At 31.8% G+C, this 25,816-nt stretch overlaps 1 protein-coding gene and 2 pseudogenes across 2 annotated transcripts; 2 read left to right on the top strand and 1 right to left on the bottom strand.

Annotated features, from left to right (window-relative positions):
- Positions 1–2,008: 2,008 nt before the first annotated feature.
- LOC132067805 (geraniol 8-hydroxylase-like) lies at positions 2,009–2,581 on the bottom strand (annotated as a pseudogene).
- An 11,026-nt stretch (positions 2,582–13,607) lies between these two features.
- On the top strand, positions 13,608–16,507 carry LOC132046894 (geraniol 8-hydroxylase-like). Of its 2 annotated transcripts, XM_059437755.1 has the most exons (3): positions 13,608–14,229; positions 14,485–14,769; positions 15,835–16,507. In XM_059437755.1, exons 1-3 carry the CDS (start codon positions 13,633–13,635, stop codon positions 16,438–16,440), a joined length of 1,488 nt encoding a protein of 495 aa, XP_059293738.1. In that variant the 5' UTR covers positions 13,608–13,632; the 3' UTR covers positions 16,441–16,507. The 2 variants fall into 2 exon arrangements, with proteins under 2 accessions (XP_059293738.1, XP_059293815.1); XM_059437832.1 differs by lacking the exon at positions 14,485–14,769.
- A 5,364-nt stretch (positions 16,508–21,871) lies between these two features.
- Positions 21,872–24,293, top strand: LOC132067798 (geraniol 8-hydroxylase-like; annotated as a pseudogene).
- Positions 24,294–25,816: the final 1,523 nt, after the last annotated feature.

Genomic DNA, 25,816 nt, shown 5'->3' with positions numbered 1-25,816 from the left:
TGTTGCCGGTCGGTCGGTAAATACTTATCCTTTGCGAGCTGTCCCATCTCCTCTTTGATGTTGCCGGTCGGTCGGTAAATACTTATACGTACTCGATTTTACACCAAACCATATATCTGGCATTCACTGTTGGTACGACGTAAGCATCGATTGAGCATAAGCTTTACCTAACCCATGCTATGTGTTTCTCCTGAACGAATTTGTCGTGTTACTTACAAGTCACCCTCCCTATTCGAGCGTGGTCTCATAGTGTTTTGCCATTTTCTTTAAACTGTAGGAGAATAAAAATAAGAAGATAATGATGATAAAGAAGAGGGTATTGTTGTGCAATATTACTATATAGTTAGTTTCCTCATAAATGTAACAATGTTCAAATTTTAAATACACCTAAGTACATTGTCATAAAAGAATAACTCTTCACAAGAATGAATTATCTATCTTGCTACCACTGTTGAAATATGTGCCGAACAGATACGAATACTTAAAGTTGATCATTAGGGGGAATGGTCTTTTTTGACCGCTTATTAATTGTTAATCACGATTTGAAATGTTATTGAGAAATTATTACTTTTTGATGCAGAAATAAAAATTTGTATATAATATTTTATGTTTCTTCCTTTTTGTATATATTATTCGTATAATTCCTTCTTTGTTTTCTCTTCTTTTTGAGAAGTGAGTCGAGGAATTCAATTTGCAAATAACCACATGAGTTTCACAAATTGCAATTGTGACTTGAGAAATGAAAATAGCGAAAGGAAAGGAACAAAGTGAGCGTTGCTTATATCTTCATGCAACTAACGTTTCAATGGTGTCCATTACTCTGAAAAAAATAGCTCATTTTCAAATCTTGGGTTTTGGATCTAAGTCCAAGTCAATTAGTCCAACCTCGTCGAATTGATGAGACGCGCATTATTAAGTATCATACGGAAGCTTACAAAGCAAACCTATAATGATAAATAAGACATGACAAAGAAAAATTATACCAAAATTGATAGAATATTTTAACATGGTTTGGTCAATTGACCTATATGTACACTGATATATAAGAGAGAATACCAGAAAACTATCGAGAGAATAATTCTCCTCCCAAACAAGATTCTCTTAAGCACTGCATTGTGGATGATGTAACATGAGAATGAAAAAACCTTTTTTATAAAGTGCAAACCCTTCTTCCAAGAAAAAGATAAGCCAAATATATTCCTTGATACGCAAACCTCATATATAGAATGTACATACACAGGTATTTGAAACTTGAACATTGCTACAATTTATGAGGAACTAAAATACTCAACAACTTCCTTCTGATTATCAAAATCTTCTTATTTTCATTATCTTTTTAATATAAAGAAAATAACAAAATCTCTAATGAGACCCAAGCTCGAAAATTGAGGATGAGTCGTAAGCAACAACAACAACATACCCAGTATATATAGTCCCACACGTGGGGTCTGGGGAGAGTAGAGTGTACGCAGACCTACCTCTACCTTGAGGATGACTTGTAAACAACGATTAAATTTCATTGAGAAGCATCATATAGTTTGGACAAGTTAAAACTTATTCGCACTCAATATATACATTAAACCAGCAGTGGATGCCAAACATATGCTTAGCATACTTATTACTTGGTTATGGTTAAGACGTTAAGTGATAGTATGTATTAGTATGACTTTAATCTTAGTAGGCGTTTGGCCATAGAACTCAAATATTTTTCACTTTATTTGAAATTTTTGAAGTTGGAGTTGTGTTGGTTATAGTTTTTGCAAAAAAATATTTGGTTGTTTGAATGTATTGAAAGTGAAAACAAGGCACTCCTCTAGGTTTGTTTTCCAAATTCCAAGTTGTGTTTGAAATTTTCATGGCCAAACGCTGATTTCTAAATAAAGTGAAATAATTTTTCGGAAAAAAGTGAATAATTCTCATGGCCAAACGGATTTTTAAACTATTAAGGCTCAAATATAAAATTTGAAGTAACCATCAGATATAGATAAGTATTTTCCTGATAAACAACATCAAAACGGAGATGGAATAGCTCGCAAAGGATGGGCTTTGGCTAAGGTGATACCAAACTTCTCCTCCATGGCCAATTCTTCTGGCCCAATGTCTTCTTCAAGTTTCCAATTAAAGGAATTCAAGATTGACCCCAACATTACTGGAACCATTCTCAATGCTAGTGGCAAGCCAGGGCATATTCTTCGGCCCACACCAAATGGAATCAATTCAAAATCTTTCCCTCGCATATCTAAATTGGAACTCAGAAACCTCTCGGGTTTAAATACTAAAGGGTCCTTCTCCAAAAAGTAGAATCTTGACCAATTGCCCACACATTGACTAGTATCTGTGAACCTTTTGTGATGATGTAGCCGAACAATTCAACATCTTGTTTCACCCCGCGAGGGATTAAGAATGGGACTAGTGGGTGCATTCTCAAGGTTTCTTTGATAATGCATTGCAAATAAGGGAGTCAGGAGACATTAGCTTGTTCTATTTGTTTTCCTTTTCCAATGATTCGTTCTAGCTCAACTTGGGCTTTCTTCACAATTTCTGGTTGTCCAAGTATTTCTGCCATTGCCCACTCCAAGGTGATTGTATCAATACCCGCACTAAATAGATCCTGTAATTAATATATGTACCTTAAATTATATAACAACTTATAGACTACTAATTAGGTGGAGTCCTATTATTATTAGTGTAAAAGTAAAATGCATATTGATTGTGAATACAATATAATGCAAGAGGAAAGAGCAATAGCCATCACCGTCAGTAATATAAAGAAACTATATTAGATCACTACGCAATTCACCATAACAAATAATCCAACATACGAAATAAATAAATTAAAACATATATCCTAAACAAGAAAAGAGGTGTCACAAGTAAAATCTTTCTTTTTCTTCAAGTTGATAAGCAGAGGGAAACTATTTCAAAGCTATTTTACTTTTGATGGAAATTAAGGATAAAGCCGATAAATGAGAAGAGAGCACGAACCAGGGACATAGAGTTGATATGATTATGATCGATCTCTTTAGGATATTTTTCAGCGATATTGAGAAACACTTCTAAAATATAACTCTTTTCATTGCACCCCCTTCTCTTTTCCTCCAGTCGCTCGTTGATCAAACCATCAACAAGCCTAAACAACTTACCAAAATGAATGGATATGCGATGTCTTATTCCTTGAGGATCAATCTTTTCAAGTATAGGGAAAAAATCCACCAGGTTAGGCTTCCAGTCTCAGCCATGACACTCCAGATCATGTCCTTTAGCTCTACCTTTGAATTATTATTATTATTTTTTTTTTAAAAAAAAAGGTCAAACGGTTTTATCAACAATGTAAGATATGCAAGGCACCATTCAGTACACAAAAAGTCAGAACGAGGGGTTAGGATTCACGTCCTTTAGCTCTAGCTTTGAATAAAAAAGGGTCATAAACAATTATATCAACAATATGTTATATTCAATGTTCAGTACACAAAAAGTCAAAATGAGAGGTCGAGGTGCCACAATCACGTTCTTGAGCTCTGCCTTTGAATCCGAAAAAGGGTCAGCCAAACCCTTAGAGAAAATGGTGTTTGACAACAAATTGAGATTAGTCTTGAAAGCAATTTGACCTACATCCAAAGTTGCACAATAAGCAAACAATTCTTTCACCTTTTGAGATCTTAGATGTTGATTTGGATCAAGCCTATTGGAAGAGAAGATATTTGTGTTCAAGATTCTCCTAAGTGTTCTCCATTGAGGACAAATAGTGTTGGAAATTTGGGAGAGCAAGACAACACAAATAACACTCAAAACTCACTAGAAGAGAAATGGAGGAAAGATGATTTTCTATTCAATTTGACTTGATCCAAATGGCTAGATTACATGACTATTTATAGGTGAATTCATCCATGTATCTAGTATTGTAAAACCGGCATTAATGAAAAATGGCATAAATGATTCATTTTGACAACGGGCGATTGCATAAATGAGCCAAACTATTGATGAGTGGCATAAATGAGCCATTTTCGATAGTTCAATGGCATAAATGAGCCAAACTATTGACGAGTGGCATAAATGAGGCATTTTCGATAGTTCAATGACATATCAGAGCCTTTTCCGTTAAATTATTAACCATAATACACTTTTCGGGTAAGAGTGTATATATGGTGCGCCTTTTCCTTTTCTTTTTTTTCTTTTTTTTTTTCTTTTTGCGCAGATTGCCCTTCATTTGGGGTGGTATTTAATTTTTGCCCTTCAAATTGGTGGTCTTTAAGTTTTGCACTTCGCCTAACACCCCGAGGTTGTGGGTTCGAACCCCAACTCAGTATAACAAAAATAAAATAAAAAATTCGCAAGGCAGAATTTTACAAATCTACCCATACAGGCAGAATTTCTGCCGGAAGGGCAAAATTTAAAGACCACCATTTTGAGGGATAAAAATTAAAGACCACACCCAGCGAAGGGCAATCCTGCAATATTACAAACTAGATGGTGCACCGCCCAAAATATGTCCACAACTTTGATTAATATTTTAGAATATATTTCTTTATAACATTAATATGAGAAAAAATATAATTTATTAATATTTTTTATATCATTTTTGAATATATAAATTTTAATTTTAAAATATTGAGTTGACTAATTAAATTTAGCTTTGAATTTTTCTTTGAAAATTATCAAATTGATTCCCGATAAATGAAACGTATCGCATAAATTGAGGTTTTACTATGTAAATTATATTTTTCATTGCTATATTTCAAAAGAGTTCATTAGCTACGTCCAAGATCAAAATCAAAAGAAAGACACAAGAAAATATTCAATTTTTTTATAACATGTCCTAAAAGGATTATTTAAAAGGATTATCCTTCTACTCATAGAAACGTATTGGAGAATTTTTTTTTTATAACATGTCCTAAAAGGATTATTTAAAAGGATTATCCTTCTACTAATAGAAACATATTGGAGAATTTATAGTTTTTTCCTTCTTCCTTTTAAAATAATGTATAAAATAAATTCTTAATGTTTTTATTGAACATGTAGTCAAACATTACAGAATCTATATATATATATATATATATATATATATATATATATATATATATATATATATATATATATTTTTTTTTTTTTTTTTTTTTTTTACAAAAAGTAAAATTGATACTCAAGAACTATGAAAATTGTTAGAGTAAGCTACAACGTTAAATTAAATTATGTAAGGAAAAGAAAGTTTATAGGGAAAAGGGTCAAAAGTACCCCTCTACTTTGGAAAAATGGCTAAAAATATCCTCCGATCTTATTTTGGGTCAAAAATACCCCTCCCATCTTTAAAGTTTTTAAATATACCCTGTCTTGAAGGAAATTATCCCCCAAAATAATTCAAAATCACTTTTTAAACTCACTTTATCATTTAAACCCGACTTAACTAAATAATAACCCATAAGATCCCCTTATTCTCCCAATATGTAGGTTTGAATTTTGAGGGGATTGGGGGAATAAGGGGACCTTACAGGTTATTATTTAGTTGGGTCGGGTTTAAATGATGGAAGGGATTTAAAAAGTGATTTCGGGATATTTTGGGGGATAATTTCCGTCAAAACAGGGGTATATTTAAAAACTTTAAGGATGAGAGGGGTATTTTTTATCCAAAATAAGTTTGGAGGATATTTTTAGCCCTTTTATCAAAGTAGAGAGGTATTTTTGACCCTTTTCCCTTAACATAATGCTCATTACGTATTTAGTGGAAGAACAGGTAGAAGAAAAGAAAAGTAGATCTAATTGAAAAATTGATCTTATGCCTTTAAATTTAAAGTCACTTTCCTGAAAACTTATATGAAAAATAGGAAAATGTTTCTACTATTTAATTGTATTATGCAAGTGATGATGTCACATTAAATATGCTGTAAATGAATATGTGGGAAATGAAACTTTTAATGTGAGCCCCTGTTTAATATTAGATTAGAAGACATGTTGTAATATACACACTGAAAGTCCAAAGTACCCTTACTTATTGTGACCTCAAGCAAGCATGTCGAGAACATGCAGCTGGACTCATTCTTCTAAATAGTAGAAATATAAAACGTGTCTTTTTGAATGATTATTTTTGTTACTATAATAAACTAGTAAAAGTGATTTTACTACATTGTTTTGAGAAGTGACAAAAAATAGTTATTTATTTATCATATATATAGCTTAGCAACATCAAGGATAGAACTCGCAAAGGATGAGCGGCTTTGGTTAAGGTGATACCAAACTTCTCCTCCAGCTGTCTAATTCTTTTGGCCCAACGGCTGCTTTGAGTTTTCTATTGAAGAAATTTAATAGTGAGCCTAACATCTAGAATAGAAGATGGAATAACTCGCAAAGGATGAGCGGCTTTGGCTTAGGTGATACCAAACTTCTCCTCCAGCTGTCTAATTCTTTTGGCCCAATGTCTACTTTGAGTTTTCAATTGAAGAAATTCATGAGTGAGCCTAACATCTCTGGGACCATTCTCAAAAGTGGCAAGTCAGGGCATATTCTTCAGCCAGCACCAAATGAAATCAATTCAAAAAATTTCCCTCGCATGTCCAAATTCGAATTCCAAAACCTCTTAGATTCAAACACTAAAGGATCCTCCTAAAAGGTGAAATCTCACCGATCGTCCACACGTTAATTAATACTTGTGATCCCTTCGGTATGATGTGGTCACACAATTCAACATCTTGCAAGCTACATTATATCTTTGTCATACATCAATAACTACACGTTAATTATTAGAAATAAGAAAATAATTTTTAAGAATCAACTAATATTAGTCTATCACTGTCGAAATATGTGCCAGACGATACTAGGATACCATCGTCGCAAAGAAGTGACTCCAATGATATGTAACAATTCAACCGATCATTTTGAACATACTTTTGGTTTTTTTTGTTTAGGGGCAGCCCGATTCACTAAGCTCCCGTTATGTACGGAGTCTGGGAAAAGATCGGACCACAGAGGTCTATTGTATACAGGTTGGGATACAAGGGGTTCAGACAGATTTTAAAACAAGGTGAAATTCAAAAATAATTATTCAAATTTTTGTATCTGGTACAACCGCGGCGTCTAGTTTGTGATCATAAGGTTAGGTGACCTGGTGACTGAGCACATTCATAGATAAATGGATCACGATAACGGAGAAGTCGATACATGTTGACCACCGCGATCGCGTGAAAATACGTGTATATATATATATATATATACACTCTACACCTACGAATATTCTTCAATCTTGAGCAGTGCCAGCTTCATGGTGAAACAAGTAAGGCACTTGCTTTAGTTTGCCCCCCATCCCCCCTTCCCTTTTTTTGTTTTGTTTGAAATAATAGATATATAGATATTTTAAAAAAAAAAAAATTGGTACTTTTAATAGAAAAGTAATGTTTTTCATACAAAAGGAAAGATAATTTTGTTACTTTTATGAGTAAACTATCAATTCAAAATGATTATTATAGGATATATGAATAGTTGCAAAATTTTAAACTCTCCTCCTCGTTATTTTGTCCAATATAACAATCTTTCTTTTCCCTTCTCTCACAAGATTACATACTTTCTGTTCTATTTTTTCTTACTTTTTTTCTCCAATAGTTTAAAAGTTCAATAGTTTTATTGGTTAAATTTGAGATCATTAAATGACGACAATTTAAAAAGATATTGTCTTAACCTTGAATGCTCCTTACAATATAATAGTCCCTCTAATATTGATTGTTTAGACTTATTTTCTAAACTAAAAGTGTTGAGAAAAATAGTACAAGCCGAAAATAATACTCTAATTGACATATTCAATTAAATAAAAAGACTTAATTTTTTTCAAATGTTTATATTTCTTATAAAATAATGTTATCAGTTCATGTAAAATTTTCTAAAAAGAAGTTTTTAAAATTAAAATTGAAAAATCTGACCTAAAATCAACTATTCTTAAGAAAGATAAAATGAGTTGACAATATTAAATTCAAGGCCTCCAAATAAACCTAGCCCACTAAATGCTTGAGCCGCCCCTAAGCTTGAGTTTCACTAAAAAATAAACCTTTTTTCCCTTTCTTCTCGTTTCTTTTAATTTTTCAAATTCTGCAAGTCAATAATTGGAGCATCAGAGTACGCATTTAAGACTAATGGACAAAAGTACTTGGTCCAGGCCAAGAAAGCTACTCTATAGTTAGGCCTGTTGTAAATTACTCTTAACTTTGTGTATACTTTTCAATCTTGATATTTTTAATATTTCATGATAAATACAGTTTGCTAAAAGTATAAAGTGAATAAAATGATGAGACTTTTTTAAATATTTGCAAATGAAATGATAACGTAAAAAATACAGTGTAAAGTGACTATCAACCAAACTGAACAAACAAAAAGCCCGTGCCAGTGTTACTTGGTGTGCCTGTCCGAGAAGATAATAAGAAAGAATTTCCCGTCGAAATCATATTGAAGGCTTTCATTATTGTGTTATATTATTTGATCACTTTAAAAAATATTCTCTCCATTTTAAAATGATTGTCTTACTTTTCTTATTAGTTTATCTAAAAAAGATTGACACATTTCTATATTTAAAAGGAATTTAACTTTATGATATAATTTAAAGTCACACAATTATCTAAGACTTATTTTGGACCACACATATTTCAAAAGTCCTCTTTTATTTTTTAAAATCTGTATCAAGTGAAACTAAGACAATCTTTTTAGGACAGAGGGACTATATATGACTAACACGAATAGTGTGAGACTTTTTTTGGATTTCTTGTATTAGTGGATTCAAAGTTTGTGGACCTAAAAGAGTATGATTTGAATCCACTAATTTGTCAAATAGGAAAAAGCCTTACATAACTTGTATTAATTGTGTGAGACATTAAATTTTTTTTTTTTTTTTTTTGTAATATTGTATTTTCTACTTATTATTAATAATTTTATCGTGTTGCCACAAAAACAGGGATATTTAATAGTAGTAATGATTACTCCCCCGATCTGTCTTCTCCACCCTTTTTATTATGATGATTCCTAAAGAGACACAAAATCCTTTTCTGCCGAACAAGTGCCAAATGACATGCATAAGAATCAGATATGACAATGTCAAGTTAAATGTATTACTCCTATTTGTCATAGCTAGAGGGGATGGATTCATTTTTGTATATAGTGGGCCACCCTTTTGTTTCATCTCTATCCTATTTTTGGCAACAGTACGTAGCTCTATTGTTGTCCTTGTACTGTATTAAAGAGGTAACGTAAAATCCTCCTCTTCTTTTTGGTTGGTCCTTTGACTTTTCTTTATATTATTATAATTATAACAAAAATATGTAATAGAGGCACAAAAAACTTCTACCAGGGCCATCATACCATGGCCAATTATTGGAAACCTTCACTTATTAGATACCCAGACCCATATATCGTTGGCCAATTTTGCAAAAACCTATGGTCCAGTTATGAGTTTAAAACTAGGGCAAACATCATTTCTTCCTCAACTGTCCATTAATGATGTTTCTCGGACTATATGATTTATCTAGAGGTTTCTATTTATTTTGTTTAAATAAAAAGGAGAATAAAAATGTAAACCATTTAAACTCTTGCCTACTTTTCTTTCTCCTTTCTTTTCGGAACACGATAGATTTATTAATATCACATCACATTTTATTTTTTAACTATATAGAAACATGGGGTTTTTATACTTTTCGTCGTCAGTCATCATAGTCATCATCACCTTAAAAAAAAAAAAAATTAAAAAAAAAGGGATGGCCTCACACTAAAAAATACCAAGCAATATAAAAAAAAAATGAGCCCATACTAAAAAAGGAATAACTACATGATATAACAAACATATAGTGAGTATTTACATTTAGTAGCTATAGTTTAATTTAATTACTTCTCATAGCAAATATTTGTGTATTAATATCATTTAGTAACTATATATATATATATACACACAAAAAAAATAGAATACTCATCCTACTATTCACTTTCAACCCATCTCTCTCTCTCTTCTCCCCACCGGCCGCCCGCCGGCCACCACCACCGCTCCGATTCGGCGAAATGCCGTGCCGTTCACCACCGGCACCGCGCCCTTCCTTTTTCCCTTTCTTCTCCGCCATACCCTTTTTCTTTTCTTCTCCGACGGATCCGAGCAATGTTGGTAGCAAACCAAAAAAGCTCGCATCTATGACTTCGGATTCGAGCGAACAAGAAATGGCGGTGGCTTCTCCGGAGAAGAAGAAAAAACTCAGATCTACGTCGGAAAAAAATATTCTCGTTGTATTAGCCGAAATTTTTTCCGGTATGTTGTTGTATTAGCCGGAATTTTTTCCGATCAAATCTAGAAAAAATCTAGATTTTCGCTGTATTTGTTGTATATTTACCGTGTATACAATATTTTTTCGCTTGTATTTGTTGTATACATACCGAAAAATATGGTGTACTTGTTAATTTTTTGGTGTATCTATGTTGTATACAATATTTTTCGCCCGTATTTGTTGTATACATACGGTAAAAAATATGGCATATTTGTTAATTTTTTGGTGTATGAATGTTTTATATTGTATTTTCGTCCGTATTCGTTGTATACATAATTAGGAAAATATGATGTATTTTGTGTAATTATTGGTGTATATGTATTCAATTTTTTAATCGTTGTATTCATGAATACAGCAAGTCAATTTATGAATACAGATAGTTATTTTATGAATACAATTGGAAAAAAAATTGTTGTATTCATGAATATAGCTAAAAAAAAAATTGAATACACATGTGGGAATGTACGATTTGAATTTTAACGTAAATATTGAAACATTAGCTATGCAGCTTGATTAAACCTTAAATGTTTGCTATTTATGTAAAATGCCCTACTAAAAACACCTCTATATAGTTTTAAAAAAAAATGGGCCCCATACTAAAAACACTAAGCACTATTAAAAAAAAAAGTGGATCCCATATTATAAAAATCAAGCAATATCAAAAAAAAAAAAAAGTGGATCCTATATTAAAAAAAAAAAGAAGCAATGTCAAAAAAAATGTGCACCCCATATTAAAAAATCAAACAATATTCATATAATTCCCAAAGTATCCCATTAAATCAATAATTATCTATCACACACGCGTGCCAACCCATTGAAAGGAGCAAATGAAATTATTATACACAAAAAAAACATACCCATATTATCGCTTTTCTTCAAAAGGTTAAGTAGCCAAATCATACAATTTCCTTTCTTTTTCTTATATTAGCCGAGATCTAATCTAAGATATTTAACCTCAGATTTGCTATTCCACCAACACCAAGCAATATAAAAATAAAAATAAAAGGTGGGCCCCATACTAAAAACACCAAGCAATTTTTTTTAAAAAGTGGACCCCACCATCTCCAAACTCATGTAAAAAAAAAAATGAACCCCATATTACAAACATCAAGCAATATTAAAAAGAAAATAGATCCCATATTAAAAAAACAAGCAATGTCAAAAAAAAACGTGCACCCCATATTAAAAAATCAAACAATATTCATGTAATTTTCAAAGTATTCCCATTAAGTCAATGATGGTGGATTCATCACACATGCGTATCAACCCATTAGTGGGAGCAGAATAAAACTATTATACAAAAAACACGGACCCCTATATTATTGCTTTTTTTCTTCAAAGGATTAAATAGCCAAAACCATACAATTTTTTTTCATTTCTTATATTAGCATGAGATCTAATCAGATATTTAATTGTATTATTTTATTCCGCCATGTCATTTATTTGTTATGTTTACTAAAATAAATACACTTAAAATATTTATATTTTAAAATAAGATAGAATTTAATTACTTTTTCATTTTTTTCCTTAATCTGATAAATGTGAAAAGAGATTAATGTCGTAAAATAAAAAAATAATATTAAATGGAGATCAAATAATTAATAAGCTAAATTAGTCAAATTATAATTTTAATTGATGTTTCGAAAAAAACCGTGTAAAAGCGTAGATGACAAGTAAAATGAGCTAAACCAAGAATATTTACCAAAAATTAAAAAATAGTAGTTCTTCATTTAAATAGAAAATCAAATTTCTATTTTGTTTCATTTTAAACATACAAAATTAATTTAATAATTTGAATTAGAATTATCCAAATCAAAATTTAATAAAAAATAATAAGTATTGTTTAGGTCCAATCTACATACATTAACAATAGAATATTTTACACCTTTAAATTAATCGAATCAAAATTCAAAGTATCAACTGATGCTTAAATATTGCTATTATTTTATCTCAAAGAGAGGAAAATAGTTTTCTTTTAAACAAGTCTTCTCTTTTAAAAAGTATTAATAAATTTTTGTCAACTTTGTATTCGTAGCAAACACTAATATAATAAAGTTTTGGATACGGAGCACAAACTACAATGTTATAATAATCATGTCTTGAACATAGTATGTATATATATATATATATATATACAGTACAAACTTATATATATTTATTAGCAATATAAAATATATATATATTATTACTACCCAAACACAACTACATTTGCATAGATACACTATAATCCAAAGTGTTGGGGCATACACCGTCTAGTAAATAAAGAAACACAAGCAACTTACTACACGTTAATTAGTAGAAATAGACAAAATATAGAAATTACGTACTCTACACAACTGTGAATAGTTTTCAATCTTGAGTTTCATCAAAAAAAAAAAAAAAAAAAAAAAAAAAAAAATCTTCTCTCTTCTCGTACCTTTTAATTTTATCCATACATGCAAGTCAATAATATAAAGGAGCATGAGAACAAAATACATTTAACATTAATGGACAAAGCAGTTATGGACCAAGAAAGCAACTGATCGACAAGTTACGCCTTCAGTAAATTACTCTATGTACTCTTGATATATTTAATATTCAATGATAAATAATATAGTTTGCTAAATCAAAATATAAAGTGAATAAACTGACGAGAAATATGTTAATATTTTGCAAATGATATTTGATAACTTAGAAAGTGGAGTAAAGGTTACCATCAATTAAAACGAACATTGAGGTAAGTTTAGATTTAAAATATTGGATGACTAAAGTAGTTAAAACAGATCAAGAACAAGAAAGATCCGGACCTCTACTTTGGTAACACTTGTGGAGTATATGAAACCCTCAATCACACAAATTATGTTATAGTGGTAGACTGGTAGTTACACAAGACAAACCAGTAAGATACAAAAAGGTTATAATCAAATGTCTGCCCTCAATTATTTGCTGGGAAATCTGGAAAAGTCAGATGCGCAGCCAAGTTGATGATATCCTTATCTATGAATACAGTATCATAAATCAGCTTAATTCTTCTTTAAATTAAGAAATTGGCAAAACAATGAAGAATTTGACTTAACGAAAGTTAGATTATACCTTAAATTTTCTTTTTAAAAGAATACTGGTATATATATCCACGAGATGTGTAGATTGTATCAAAGAAAAAAAGAGCAGAGAGAGATCTCGTGCAGATCGCATAAAAGAAAAAAAGAGCATAATAGGACTTACTTTTTAAACGAAAGTCAGATTGAACTTTACATTTCAAATGTATGACCACACACACCTGTATTGGATATAGTACTCTACATTATTAAATAAAAAAAGAGGTAAGCATCTTCTCATCTTTCAGAGTTGAAGGAAGGGTGTCTGAGAGAGAGACATAATGGATTACTATACACTTGTGTTGGGATCAATCTTTGCCTTGAGTTTTCTTTATACTCTAGCAAAATTAACCAGCAAAGGCAACAAAAAACTTCCACCAGGGCCATCACCATGGCCAATTATTGGAAACCTTCACTTGTTAGGTGCAAAACCCCATATATCACTGGCCAATCTTGCAAAAATCTATGGTCCAATTATGAGTTTAAAACTAGGCCAAATAACTACAGTTGTCATTTCTTCTTCAACCATTGCAAAACAAGTCCTCAAAAATCAAGATCAAGTTTTTTCAGGTAGATTTGTCCCTAATGCCCTTCAAGCACACAACCATTACAAATTCTCTGTGCCATGGCTTCCTGTTTGTCCTCAATGGAGAACACTTAGGAGAATCTTGAACACAAATATCTTCTCTTCCAATAGGCTTGACGCAAATCAACATCTAAGGTCTCAAAAGGTGAAAGAATTGCTTGCTTATTGTGAGAAATGTAGCCAAGAAGGTAAAGCTTTGGATGTAGGTCAAATTGCTTTCAAGACTAATCTCAATTTGTTGTCCAACACCCTTTTCTCTAAGGATTTGGCTGACCCTTTCTCGGATTCAAAGGTAGAGCTCAAGAACTTGACTGTAACACCCTGACCCCTCGTTTTGAATATTAAACACTGCATTAAATATACTACAATGTTGAGATAACTGTTTATGACTACTTCTTTTTTTTTGGATTCAAAGGTAGAGATGAATAATGTGATTGTTACACCCCCACCCCTCATTTTGACTTTTTTTAAGTAATTAAATGGTGCATTGGATGTAATTTATTGTTGTTGTAACTGTAACTATGAACCCTTTTGTTTGGATTCAAAGGTAGAGTTGAAGGACGTTATTTGGGGTATCATGGCTGAGGTAGGAAAGCCTAACCTAGTGGATTTTTTCCCCATACTCGAAAAGATTGATCTTCAAGGAATAAGGCGTCGCACAAACATTCATTTTGGTAAGTTGTTCGATCTTTTTGATATTTTGATCAATGAGCGATTGGAGGAAAAGAGAGGGTTTCAAGGTGAAAGAAGTGATGTTTTGGAAGCATTTCTCAATATTAGCAAAGAAAATCCTACAGAGATCAATCATAATCACATCAAGTCCATGTTTCTGGTTCGTGTTCTTCTCGTTAATTTATGAGTTTAAGTTATATATCCACCGTCATCTAACTCCTTTTCATTTATTGGCTTTATCCTTAATTAGCATCAAAAGTTAAAGTGATTTTAATATATTTTCCCTTTGCATAGTATTAACGAAAAAGTAAAGATTACAGATTTCATATTGTGACACCTCAATTTTCTTCACTAATGGAGTATTTTACATTTTTAGAGGTGTAATTTGTAACGTATGAAACTTAGAAAGTTTTGTATTTTATATATATATTACTATGCTTCCCAACCTCAGGAATTTTTTTTTGGATATCTATATATATACAACAACAACATATATATATATATATGCTATAGCATATATATATATTATTATTATTATTATGAAAGGATATTCCCAACCCCTTAAGGTAGGGGATATATATATATATATATACATATATATATATATATATATATATATATACATATATATATATATATATATATATATATATATATATATATATATATATATATATATATATATATATATATATATATATATATATAAAATAAAATGACAAAAGAGAAAAAGAATCAGAAAAACGCATGTGACTCGTTGCTAGTAAAATATATCGAATCAACCCTATTCTCCAATCGAGTAAAGAGTAACATTTTATTGTAAGTCAACTTAATAGTATAAAAAATCGTTATATTCTGTCGTGCATTAAATATTAACTCTTTCGAAATATAAATAATTTAGGCTTTTTACATTGAACGGTTGGAATAATGGTGATCATAAATTTGTTTATCGATTATCGAGATTATTTTACCATGTATAGGAAGTTGTATTCACAGGGTAAAAGAACGTGATATACTTGTTTAATATGCTCCAATTTATTGTATATGTAGGATTATTTGTTATGGTGATATATATATATATAAGTGATCATACATATATATATATATATATATATATATATATTTGTATATATATATTTATTTTCATATATATATATATTTTAGTTCTGTATATATATATAATATTATGGTTATATATATATATATATATATATATAATGTATAGGACCTATTTGGTGCGGGTACAGATACAACTACAAGCACATTGGAATGGGCAATGACAGAAATACTTAAACAACCTCGGATTATGAAGAAAGCTCAAGCTGAACTTGCAGAAATCATTGGAAAGGGAAAGCCAATAGAAGAAACTGACGTTGCTCGACTCTCTTACTTGCAATGCATTATCAAGGAAACCTTAAGAATGCACCCACCAGTTCCCTTGTTATTGCCCCGCAGAGTGGAACAAGATGTTGAATTGTGTGACTATATCATCCCAAAAGGTTCACAAGTACTAGTCAATGTGTGGGCAATTGGTCGAGATTCTACCTTTTGGGATGACCCTTTAGTGTTTAAACCCGAGAGGTTTTGGAGCTCAGATTTGGACATGCGAGGAAAAGATTTTGAGTTGATTCCATTTGGTGCTGGTCGAAGAATATGTCCTGGTTTGCCACTGGCATTGAGGATGGTTCCAGTAATGTTGGGCTCACTCTTAAATTCCTTCAATTGGAAACTTGAGGCAGATATTGGACCAATGGAATTAGACATGGAGGAGAAATTTGGTATCACCTTAGCCAAAGCCCGTCCTTTGCAAGCCATCCCATCTCCTCTTTGATGTTGCCTAGTGGATAAATATTTATTTGTATTTGGTGTTTACACTTAACCAAATATTTTAGTCTTAATATATACTATTACTTAATCACAAATAAGTGATACGTATGCGTATGGAACATATATATCAAGTAATGCTATGTGATGCTTTTCAATGAATTAATTGTTGTTTACAATCTTCCTCACTATTCAAGCCTCGCCTCATTTAGAGTTTTTGTTATTTTCTTTAAAGGAAAAGAGAATGAAAATTAAGAAGTTTATGATGATAAAAAGAGGAGATTGTTGTGCAATATTAGCTTCCTCATAAATGTAGCAATGTTCAAATCTCAAAGACCTATGTATATACCTTCTTGTATACTGATGAAGTTCTGTATTTGGAATGAATTACTTTAAACAACATATATAACACGCTTTTGTACTTTGTTAATTGTAGATTGCGTAAATTCTTGCCTAGTTCTCTCTGTCCCTTTACTTTTCCTAACATGAAATTAAACACGTGTAGGTGTAGCATCATGCTAAAATCACATAATTAAATAAACACGTTAACATCTATGACTACACGTTAATTATTTGCAATTAGAAATTGACCTGACCACTATGATAAATGCTTGACAGTTGACAGTGATACAACTTAAAATATTTGACATATGTTATACACTTGCGCACTAAGTTAACCCCCCAAAAAATCTACCGAAAAATAAAATATGATAAAATGACATAGTATGTTTTTATTCGTTTTCTCTATTATTAATAAGAACAGCATCAAGATACGATCAATCTCGATAAATTCGTAATTTTTTCTCTAGACAAAGTCAAGATTTGCAAATCTAACTTTAACATTCTGAATTGTGTTTTATTAACTATACTTCATTGATATAAGATGTTATATGTATTTAATTCAGAGCGAGAGAGAAGTTTTAATTATAAAAGAACCCGTTTAACAACATGAAACCCGTACATTAAACTTGCAGGTTAATAGAATGGATCAAACAAATTAAAACTACTATATCATAATAGAGATAATATAAAATATGAACTGTCATGTCATTGGTATACTGAAATTATATAGTGCATTAGATATTTAATCTAGGTTCAATTGCTCGATGCTTAAGTGATTTTGATGCCACTTGATTGACTTTATTATTTTTGTTTTATGTTTTCGGGAGCATTGGAGCTTATGAAAAAAAAATTGTAATAACCAATAAATAATAAGGATATTTTAGTCATTGAACAGAAGGAAAGGAGAAGGGGATAAGTGGAAGTAATTGCACGGTTTGACCTTGAAATGGTCTGGTCTTTAATTTTTGCCTTTCAAATGGGTTGGTCTTTAATTTTTGCCCTTTAAAATCGAACTTATGTTTAGCGGAGCATAAATTCTTTAAAAACGCTAGCATAACTTGTGGATATTATAATTCGTAGCAGCCATAAGTTCGATTTTAAAGAACAAAAATTTATGACCAGCCCATTTCAAGGACGAAAATTAAAAACCAGCACAAAATAGAACAAAAGTGCAAATGACCCGGATAAAGTGGGCCAAATCCACAATTGAATACATTTTTTTGTGCGAAATGTCCTTCAAACAACCTTTTAATTTTTAATTTTTCTCAAATTTGAAATCTTTATTTTTGCTCTTTCATTTAAAACCCATGAAGTTACTGATTTGAACCCTCGCTCGGCCAAATATTAAAAAAAAAAAAAAAAATCGCAAAGCGAGAAGTTTGTAGAAAAGTTGCCTATTCGGGCGGTTTGTCTTAAGGTTAAAGCAAACTTCTGCTTGAATAGGCCTAACTTTTGCCCAAAATTAGGCCTTAAGGCAGAGGTTTGTAAAAAAAAAAAAATTACCTGAAGGCAAAACTCTACCTAAACTCTGCCTGAGGTAGAGTTTCAGGCAGAGTTTTGCATGCAAAATTCTGCCTTGCGATTTTTTTTTTTAATTTTTGACTGAGCGGGGGTTCAAACCCGAAACTAAGGGATTTTGAGCGAAGGGCAAAAATTAAAGACCACCAATTTGAGGGGAAAAAATTAAAGAGTGCTATTTAAAATAGGTAAACTTACATAAATAACTATCTTATTGTCCCTTCTTACCATTCGTAGGTACCTTTTTCGAAATTATCATTCGTAGCTACCTTTTGTGTATTCGCATGTATTTGACAGTGTTTTCGCTGTATTTGACTATATTTGAGTGTACATTTTCGTTGTATTTATTCTGTACATGTTCTATCTGATGTCACACCCAATAACCACTCCAGTCACAGAAGCTTGATGTATTTTGGTATAGCTACGAATGGTAATTTACAAAATCACTGTAGCTACTAAATATAAATAAATTAAAAGGCAGTTATTATCAATAATTACCTCTTAGAAGTAGATATGTCAACTAATTATTCCTTTAAAATATAATCGCCAGTTATATTATTTAAATTTTAGCAACTTTGGAATCAAACTCGACATTTCATGTTTAAGTTGCAACTTAAGTTCTTCTGGCCTGAAGTTGGGAAGGCCAAGTCTAACGTCAAGCCTAACGTTTGAAGTTTGAATTGTAATTCGAACTTCAGACCTTTGGATTTGAAGTTGGGCTTAATTAGTTTTCAACTATAAATCGGGTTGAAGATGGATGCGATAAGAATATAGTAGGTTCAATAGAATTAAGTTTCTTTTATTATATAGAACATAAATATATATGTAAGAAATCACTTTTGAATAAATAATTTCGGAACACGATGAGTTTAATTTTGACAACATAAATTTGAACTCCTCAAGTTTAAATTTTGAATCCCCTTCTGACTTTGAACACTATCAACTAGGAGATGTAATTACTTTCAAAGATTGGGCTTTGGCTAAGATGCTATCAAATTCTCCTCCATGTCTATTACTCTTGACAAATGCCAACCGCCAGCTTCCAATTGAAAGAATTCGAGAGTGAACCTAACATTATATGTAACCATTTTCAATGCCAATAATATCTTCTTTCTCTTGAGCTTCAATAGTCCATAATTCTCATGTGAATATATAACCTATGGCCTAATAGTCAAGGCTAAAATTATTTTTGGTCTTCTCTTGCTTTGAGACTTAACATAGAAAGAAGGTGCATCACTTTTAAAAGTCCTAAAAGAGATACCTTCATAAGCATCAAAACATAAATCACCTTAGTCATAAAAATATTTCCTCTTCACCAATAAGTAAATACATCCTCAAATGATGGGAAACTTCCCTTGCGAGCATCTTATGAGGATAAATTATCAAGTTAAAGTGATAAATTTGTGATTGAGAGACATGCCTTGCATTAGGGGTGTACATAAACCGGGTTGGTTCGGATTTTTTAAACACCAAACCAAACCAATTGCATCGGGTTTTTAAATTTACACACCAAACCAAACCAATATAATTCGGATTTTTCAACCTCGGGTTTTCTCGGGTTTTTCGGGTTTTTTCCGCTATAGTCTTGATACAAAACATATAACTTTTACTTCAACTATTTCTTTAGTCCTAGTAAGATACAACTATATAATTAAGGTATTTCTTAAGAAAACACACAAAATGTGAGAAGAGTGATGACATTGTATTAAAATATTCAACAAAAGCTAATAAAATCGGTTAAAATAAATATTGCTAATTAACAAGCCATAAAGAAAATGACCATAATCTAAAAATATTAAGTCATGCTAAAATAAGTACGGCTAATAAGTATTAATTACATGACAAAGAAAAAAAACTTAAGTTATGTATTTTCACTCTCTAAATCAATTATGCAAAACTAAAGAATAAATATTCAACATTATTGTTATTCCTAGTGATAAATTGAATTTCTTTTGTTAGCATTAGTGTTGAGTTGGTTTTGATTTGGACTTTTTTTGAGTTCCTAACATCCATAGGATATAAAACTTATTGACATCCAAATTCTAAGTTCAAGCTTGAATAATATGATAATAGATTAAAAAACTACGAAAAAATTTAAGAAATATTTATAAATTACATTACAAATAAATATTTTTATGTATAAAATATTATAAAAATTGAATACATGTAATGTCGGGTTGGTTTGGTTCGGTTTGACTTTTTTTAGTTAAAACCAAACCAAACCAAACCAATTATGGTCGGGTTTTTTTTTTCAACACCAAACTAAGTCAAACCAAACCACTAGTCGGGTTTTTTTCTCGGTTTGACTCGGTTTATCGGTTTGGTGTGGTTTGTCGGTTTACTTTGTACACCCCTACCTTGCATTGTCGATTTGGTGTAAGCATGGAATCTAAGTAAATCATATTAGATTATTGTGGATGGTAAAGGGTGTTTGGCTTATTTTAAGTGTTTATTGGCTTTTAAGCTCTTTCTACTTTTTGTGATATTTGAGAAAAATAAAAAGTGCTTTTAAGCACCTATTTTTAGGCTTAAAAAGTACAAAAATTAGTCAAAAGCAAAAGTTAGGTATTCTCAACTTATGACTTTTGACTTTTACATTTATAAGCTACTTTTAAAAAGTCAATCCAAACACCCTCAATATCTTCAACTTATGAAATGCTCAATGGGTTAGCCACTCCAAAACTCTTAGAAAACCAATATTATTTGTAGATTCAAATTTCCAGCCTGATCACAATTTCTCATACATGCTTTAAAGATATATTTTATATTTATATAAACATTCCTATCCACAAATGGAGGGTCCTTCTTTACAATCCCAACATTCTTTTTTTTTTTTTTTTTTTTTTTTTTTCCTTTTCAAGATCGCTCCTTGGAATTTGTATTTGTACACTTCTCTTTGATTCCACTCTACCTCAAAAACTACTCTTTCGCTGTGTTTAAATTAAATTTTACTCTCCATTTCAAGAACTAGTGCAAAATTTCACTGTTAATGTGCTTTGATAATGGATTCTTTGCAGATACTCTCTCTGTTTCATAATAAGTAGTGTTTTTAGCTTATGCACACCCCTTAAGAAATTATTCACTCCTAGAAAATTATGCGTGCTTTTACTAACTTACCCCTAATTAATGCCTAAAAAAAGCTACTTAATGATTATTGGTTATGTAAATAAGGATAACTTTGGAAGAATAAGGTCAATTTCTTTTTGAAATCCAAAAGCACCACTTATTTTGAAACAAAATGAAAAATCTAAAATACCACTTATTATGGACACGAGGGAGTATCACATAACTATTCAGCTCTAAATGCGAAAAAGAGACAATCCCAGAAGATTACTTTGAAACATCCTTTTAAACTAAAGAGACACTTAAAATTGGATGGAGGGAATATATAAATTAATATTGCTAACAACGTGGGTGGTGATTGACTTGTCCATTTTCAGTTTCTGATTTTCAAATTAAATGTATGACACACACACCTGTATTGGATTCCTCTAGTTTATTATTACCTTCAAGAGAGTAAACTAAATCATCTTGTCATTTTTCAAAATTGAAGGAAGGGTGTGTCAGAGAGAGGTATAATGGATAACTATACACTTGTATTTGGATCAATATTTACTTTTTCTTTATATTCTAGCAAAATTATCCAGCAGAGGCAACAAAAAAGCTTCCACCAGGTCCATCCCCATGGCCAATTATTGGAAACCTTCACTTGTTAGGTGCAAAACCTCATATATCACTAGCCAATCTTGCAAAAATTTATGGTCCAATCATGAGTTTAAGATTAGGCCAAATAACCACAGTGGTCATTTCTTCATCATCCATGGCAAAACAAGTCCTCAAAAATCAAGATCAAGCGTTTTCAACTAGATTTATTCCTAATGCCCTTCAAGCACACAACCATTACAAATTTTCTGTGCCATGGCTTCCTGTTTGTCCTTAATGGCGAACGCTTCGAAGAATCTTGAATACAAATATCTTCTCTTCCAATAGGCTTGATGCAAATCAACATCTAAGGTCTCAAAAAGGTGAAAGAACTCCTTGCTTATTGTGCAAAATGTAGCGAAGAAGGTGAAGCTTTGGATGTAGGTCAAGTTGCTTTGAAGACTAATCTCAATTTGTTGTCCAATACTCTTTTCTCCAACGACTTGGCAAATGCTTTCTCAGATTCAAAGGTAGAGCTGAAGAACGTCATATGGAGCATCATGGACGAAGTAGGAAAACCTAACCTAGTGGATTTTTTCCCTATACTTGAAAGGATTGATCCTCAAGGGATAAGGCGTCGCATAACCATTCTTTCAGGTAAATTGTTTAAACATTTTGCTGGTTTGATCAACAAGCGATTGGAGGAAAAGAAGAGGAGATGCAGTGAAAAAACTGATGTATTGGAAATGTTACTCAACGCCAGTACAGAAAATCTTGAAGAGATCGATCAAAATTACAGAAAATCCATGTTCCTGGCCGGTTCGTGCTCTTCTCTTCTATCCTTTAAATTTTAGAGATGCACTTAAGAAAAATTAAAGGAAAAAACACAAACGAAAAGTTCCAGATCTAAATGCATGTGACTTGGGATGAATTGATTCCTATCCTAGAATTTCGAGATATAAAGAATTCAGCTTTGTGATATACATTGAAGCAAGGTTTAAAATATTAGTACTTCAACACCATATTCCTAGAGATTGATAAGTTGGATTGGACTATCATTATTCATTGGTTTTCAACATTTATATAACATTCGAGAGAACTAAAAATTTTACAGGACCTACTTGGTGCGGGTACGGATACAAGCACAAGCACAAGCACATTGGAATGGGTGATGACAGAAATACTTAGACAACCTGAGATTATGAAGAAAGCCCAAGTTGAGCTTATAGAAATCGTCGAAAAAGGAAAACCAATAGAGGAAGCTGATGTTTTCCGGCTCCCATACTTGCAATGTATTATCAAAGAAGCCTTAAGAATTCACCCACCAGCTCCCTTCTTAATCCCACGCAAAGTGGAGCAAGATGTTGAATTGTGTGACTACATCATTCTAAAGGGCTCACATGTACGAGTGATAAAATTAGCCCATAAAAATATGACTTACTCCCTCCGGTTCAAAAAGAGTGTCCACTTAGCCATTGGGATTTGGTCACTTAACATTTAATAAGAGCAAATCTAGAGAGAAAAAAAAGGGTTAATTCTTTCTTAATTTTGCAAGTGGACACTCTTTTTGAACAAACAAAAATAAAAGCTAATTAAGCGGACACTCTTTTTGAACCGGAAGGAGTAATATTTCAGTATATTTTCAAGGGGATCAATTTGGGCACAACTCAAGTCTTTGTACATTTAAAAGTTGGACTAATTTGGTTATATATGTATAGTACTCCATGTTGACCCGAAAAAGAATTTGTAAAAATGTTTTTTTGAAAAAGAGTTTTTTGTTTGATATGTTAGATATTTTCGTAATAATGAGAAAAAGAAGTCTTATTTGTAATTAAATAAAAAATCATAAGAAAGCAAAAGAAAAATAAAGTTGGTTAGAGTTGGGTGGTGAGACTATGACCCATTGATTAGTCCATCTTGGCCCAACACATTTCAGCCCAAACAACCTTTGGGCCGAATAATAAACAGTCAATTTATTGATTAGCCCATTTTTTACTTCAGCCAAACCCGCTTATTTGACCCTCCTATCCACAGGTACTAGTCAATGTAAGGGTGATTGGCCGGGATTCTACCTTTTGGGAGGACCCTCTAGTGTTTAAACCAGAGAGATTTTGGAGATCAAATATGGCGATGCGAGGGCAAGATTTTGAATTGATCCCATTTGGTGTTGATCGAAGAATATATCCTGGTTTGCCACTAGAATTAAGAATGGTACCAGTAATATTGGGCTCGCTCTAGAATTCCTTCAATTGGAAACTTGAGGTAGGCGTTGGGCCTGAAGACATAGACATGGAGGCGAAGTTTGGTTTCACTTTAGCCAAAGTCCATCCTTTACGAGCTATCTCGTTTCCTATTTGATGTTTTTCGGATGGTATGATTTACTAGTAATTTTGGCCGCGCTTGAACATCAGAATTTCAAAAAGTATCACGACTAGGTACAACCAATCATTTGGAGGTTGAGATATGCTCGATGCGTCAATAATTGCTTAATCAAATAAGTGTCTATATGAGATTTGTGGAAAAAATACCAACAAAGTAATTGGAATTAGGAAATAAACGAAACCAAATACTTAAATCTGCACCATATGCATTTAAATCAGAAATTGCAAAACATTGAACCGGTTTATCTATTTAGCAATCAGTACAAATTTACAATAAAAAGCATGTAAACTCTTTCCTTACTTTTCTTTCTCCTTTCTTTATAGAGGACACGAAACCTCTGTAAATTACATCATGCTGAAATCACATAATTAAAGAAACACAAGAAACTTTAGAAGCTACACTAAATCTTTGTAATACATCTATGACTACAAGTTAATTATTAGAAATAAAAAAATTAAGATATTCTTTTCAAGAATAAATCATTACTCCATCTTGTTACCACTGTTGGAATATCTGCCAAACGAATTTGGATACTATCGTCGCAAAGAAGTGACTCCAATAATATAACAATTTGATCGAGTGTTTTGAGTATGCTTTCGATATTGTTGTTTATGATTGTTGGAATGGTTTAGGTTGAGGTCCGAGGGATAAATTTTTTGTATTTGGTACAATCGCGATGCCCAGGTCGCGATCACAAGGTTAGGTGACCTAGTGACTGAGCTCGTTGATAGATAAATGGACCACGCGAAAGAAGTCAATCATGTTGACCACCGTGATTGTATAAAAATTACGTACACTACAACTGTGAATATTCTTCGATCTTGAGTTTCATGAAAATAAACAATTTTTTTCCTTTCTTCTCGTCTCTTTTAATTTTGTCAACTATGCAAGTACTCAATAATAGGACCATGAGAAGATGTATTTAAGACTAACGCACAAAAGTAGTTACTCGAGACCAGGAAACTAACTCAAAAGTTAGGCTATTTCATGATAAATATATATAGTTTACTAAAAATATATAGTGAATAAAGTTATGAGAAATTTTTTAATATTTTGCAAATGAAATTTGATTAGGTAAAAAGTGAGGTAAAGTGACCATCAATTAAAACGAACAAACATAGAACCCGCGCCAGTGTTACTCGGTGTGCCTGTCGGAGAAGAAAAGTAATAATCTCCTGTCGATGTAGAGCAGTGTTGGTGGACGGTAACGAAGTTGGAGGTGGTGATAGAACTACATCTGTCACAACTTATGTTGATGTTGTGATTCCTGCTTCAGGCATATCACCACCGTTATCATATTCCGCCACGCCAAATATTTCTCATCAGATATCTTTAAAGCTTAACTTCCACGAACTTTTTCCTATGAAAAAGGAAATTTATGCTGATGCTTAGAGGATGTGCTCTCGAACAACCTATTGATGGCTTTTGTTATTATGTTATATTCTTTGATCACTTTAGCAGATATTTATGACCGACACAAGTCTTGTGAGATTTTTTCT

The sequence above is a fragment of the Lycium ferocissimum genome, chromosome 1 (assembly GCF_029784015.1).
Source record: "Lycium ferocissimum isolate CSIRO_LF1 chromosome 1, AGI_CSIRO_Lferr_CH_V1, whole genome shotgun sequence".
Classification (NCBI taxonomy): domain Eukaryota; kingdom Viridiplantae; phylum Streptophyta; class Magnoliopsida; order Solanales; family Solanaceae; genus Lycium; species Lycium ferocissimum.
Note: the sequence above shows the minus strand (reverse complement) of the source record. Positions and strands in the feature narration are given on the sequence as shown.

Coding starts and splice junctions, on each gene's coding strand:
- LOC132046894 (XM_059437755.1), top strand. CDS start 13,633: ATGGATTACTATACACTTGTGTTGGGATCAATCTTTGCCTTGAGTTTT. Junction 14,230..14,484: donor ACCCTTTCTCGGATTCAAAG/GTAGAGCTCAAG, acceptor TTGGATTCAAAG/GTAGAGTTGAAGGACGTTAT. Junction 14,770..15,834: donor ACATCAAGTCCATGTTTCTG/GTTCGTGTTCTT, acceptor TATAATGTATAG/GACCTATTTGGTGCGGGTAC.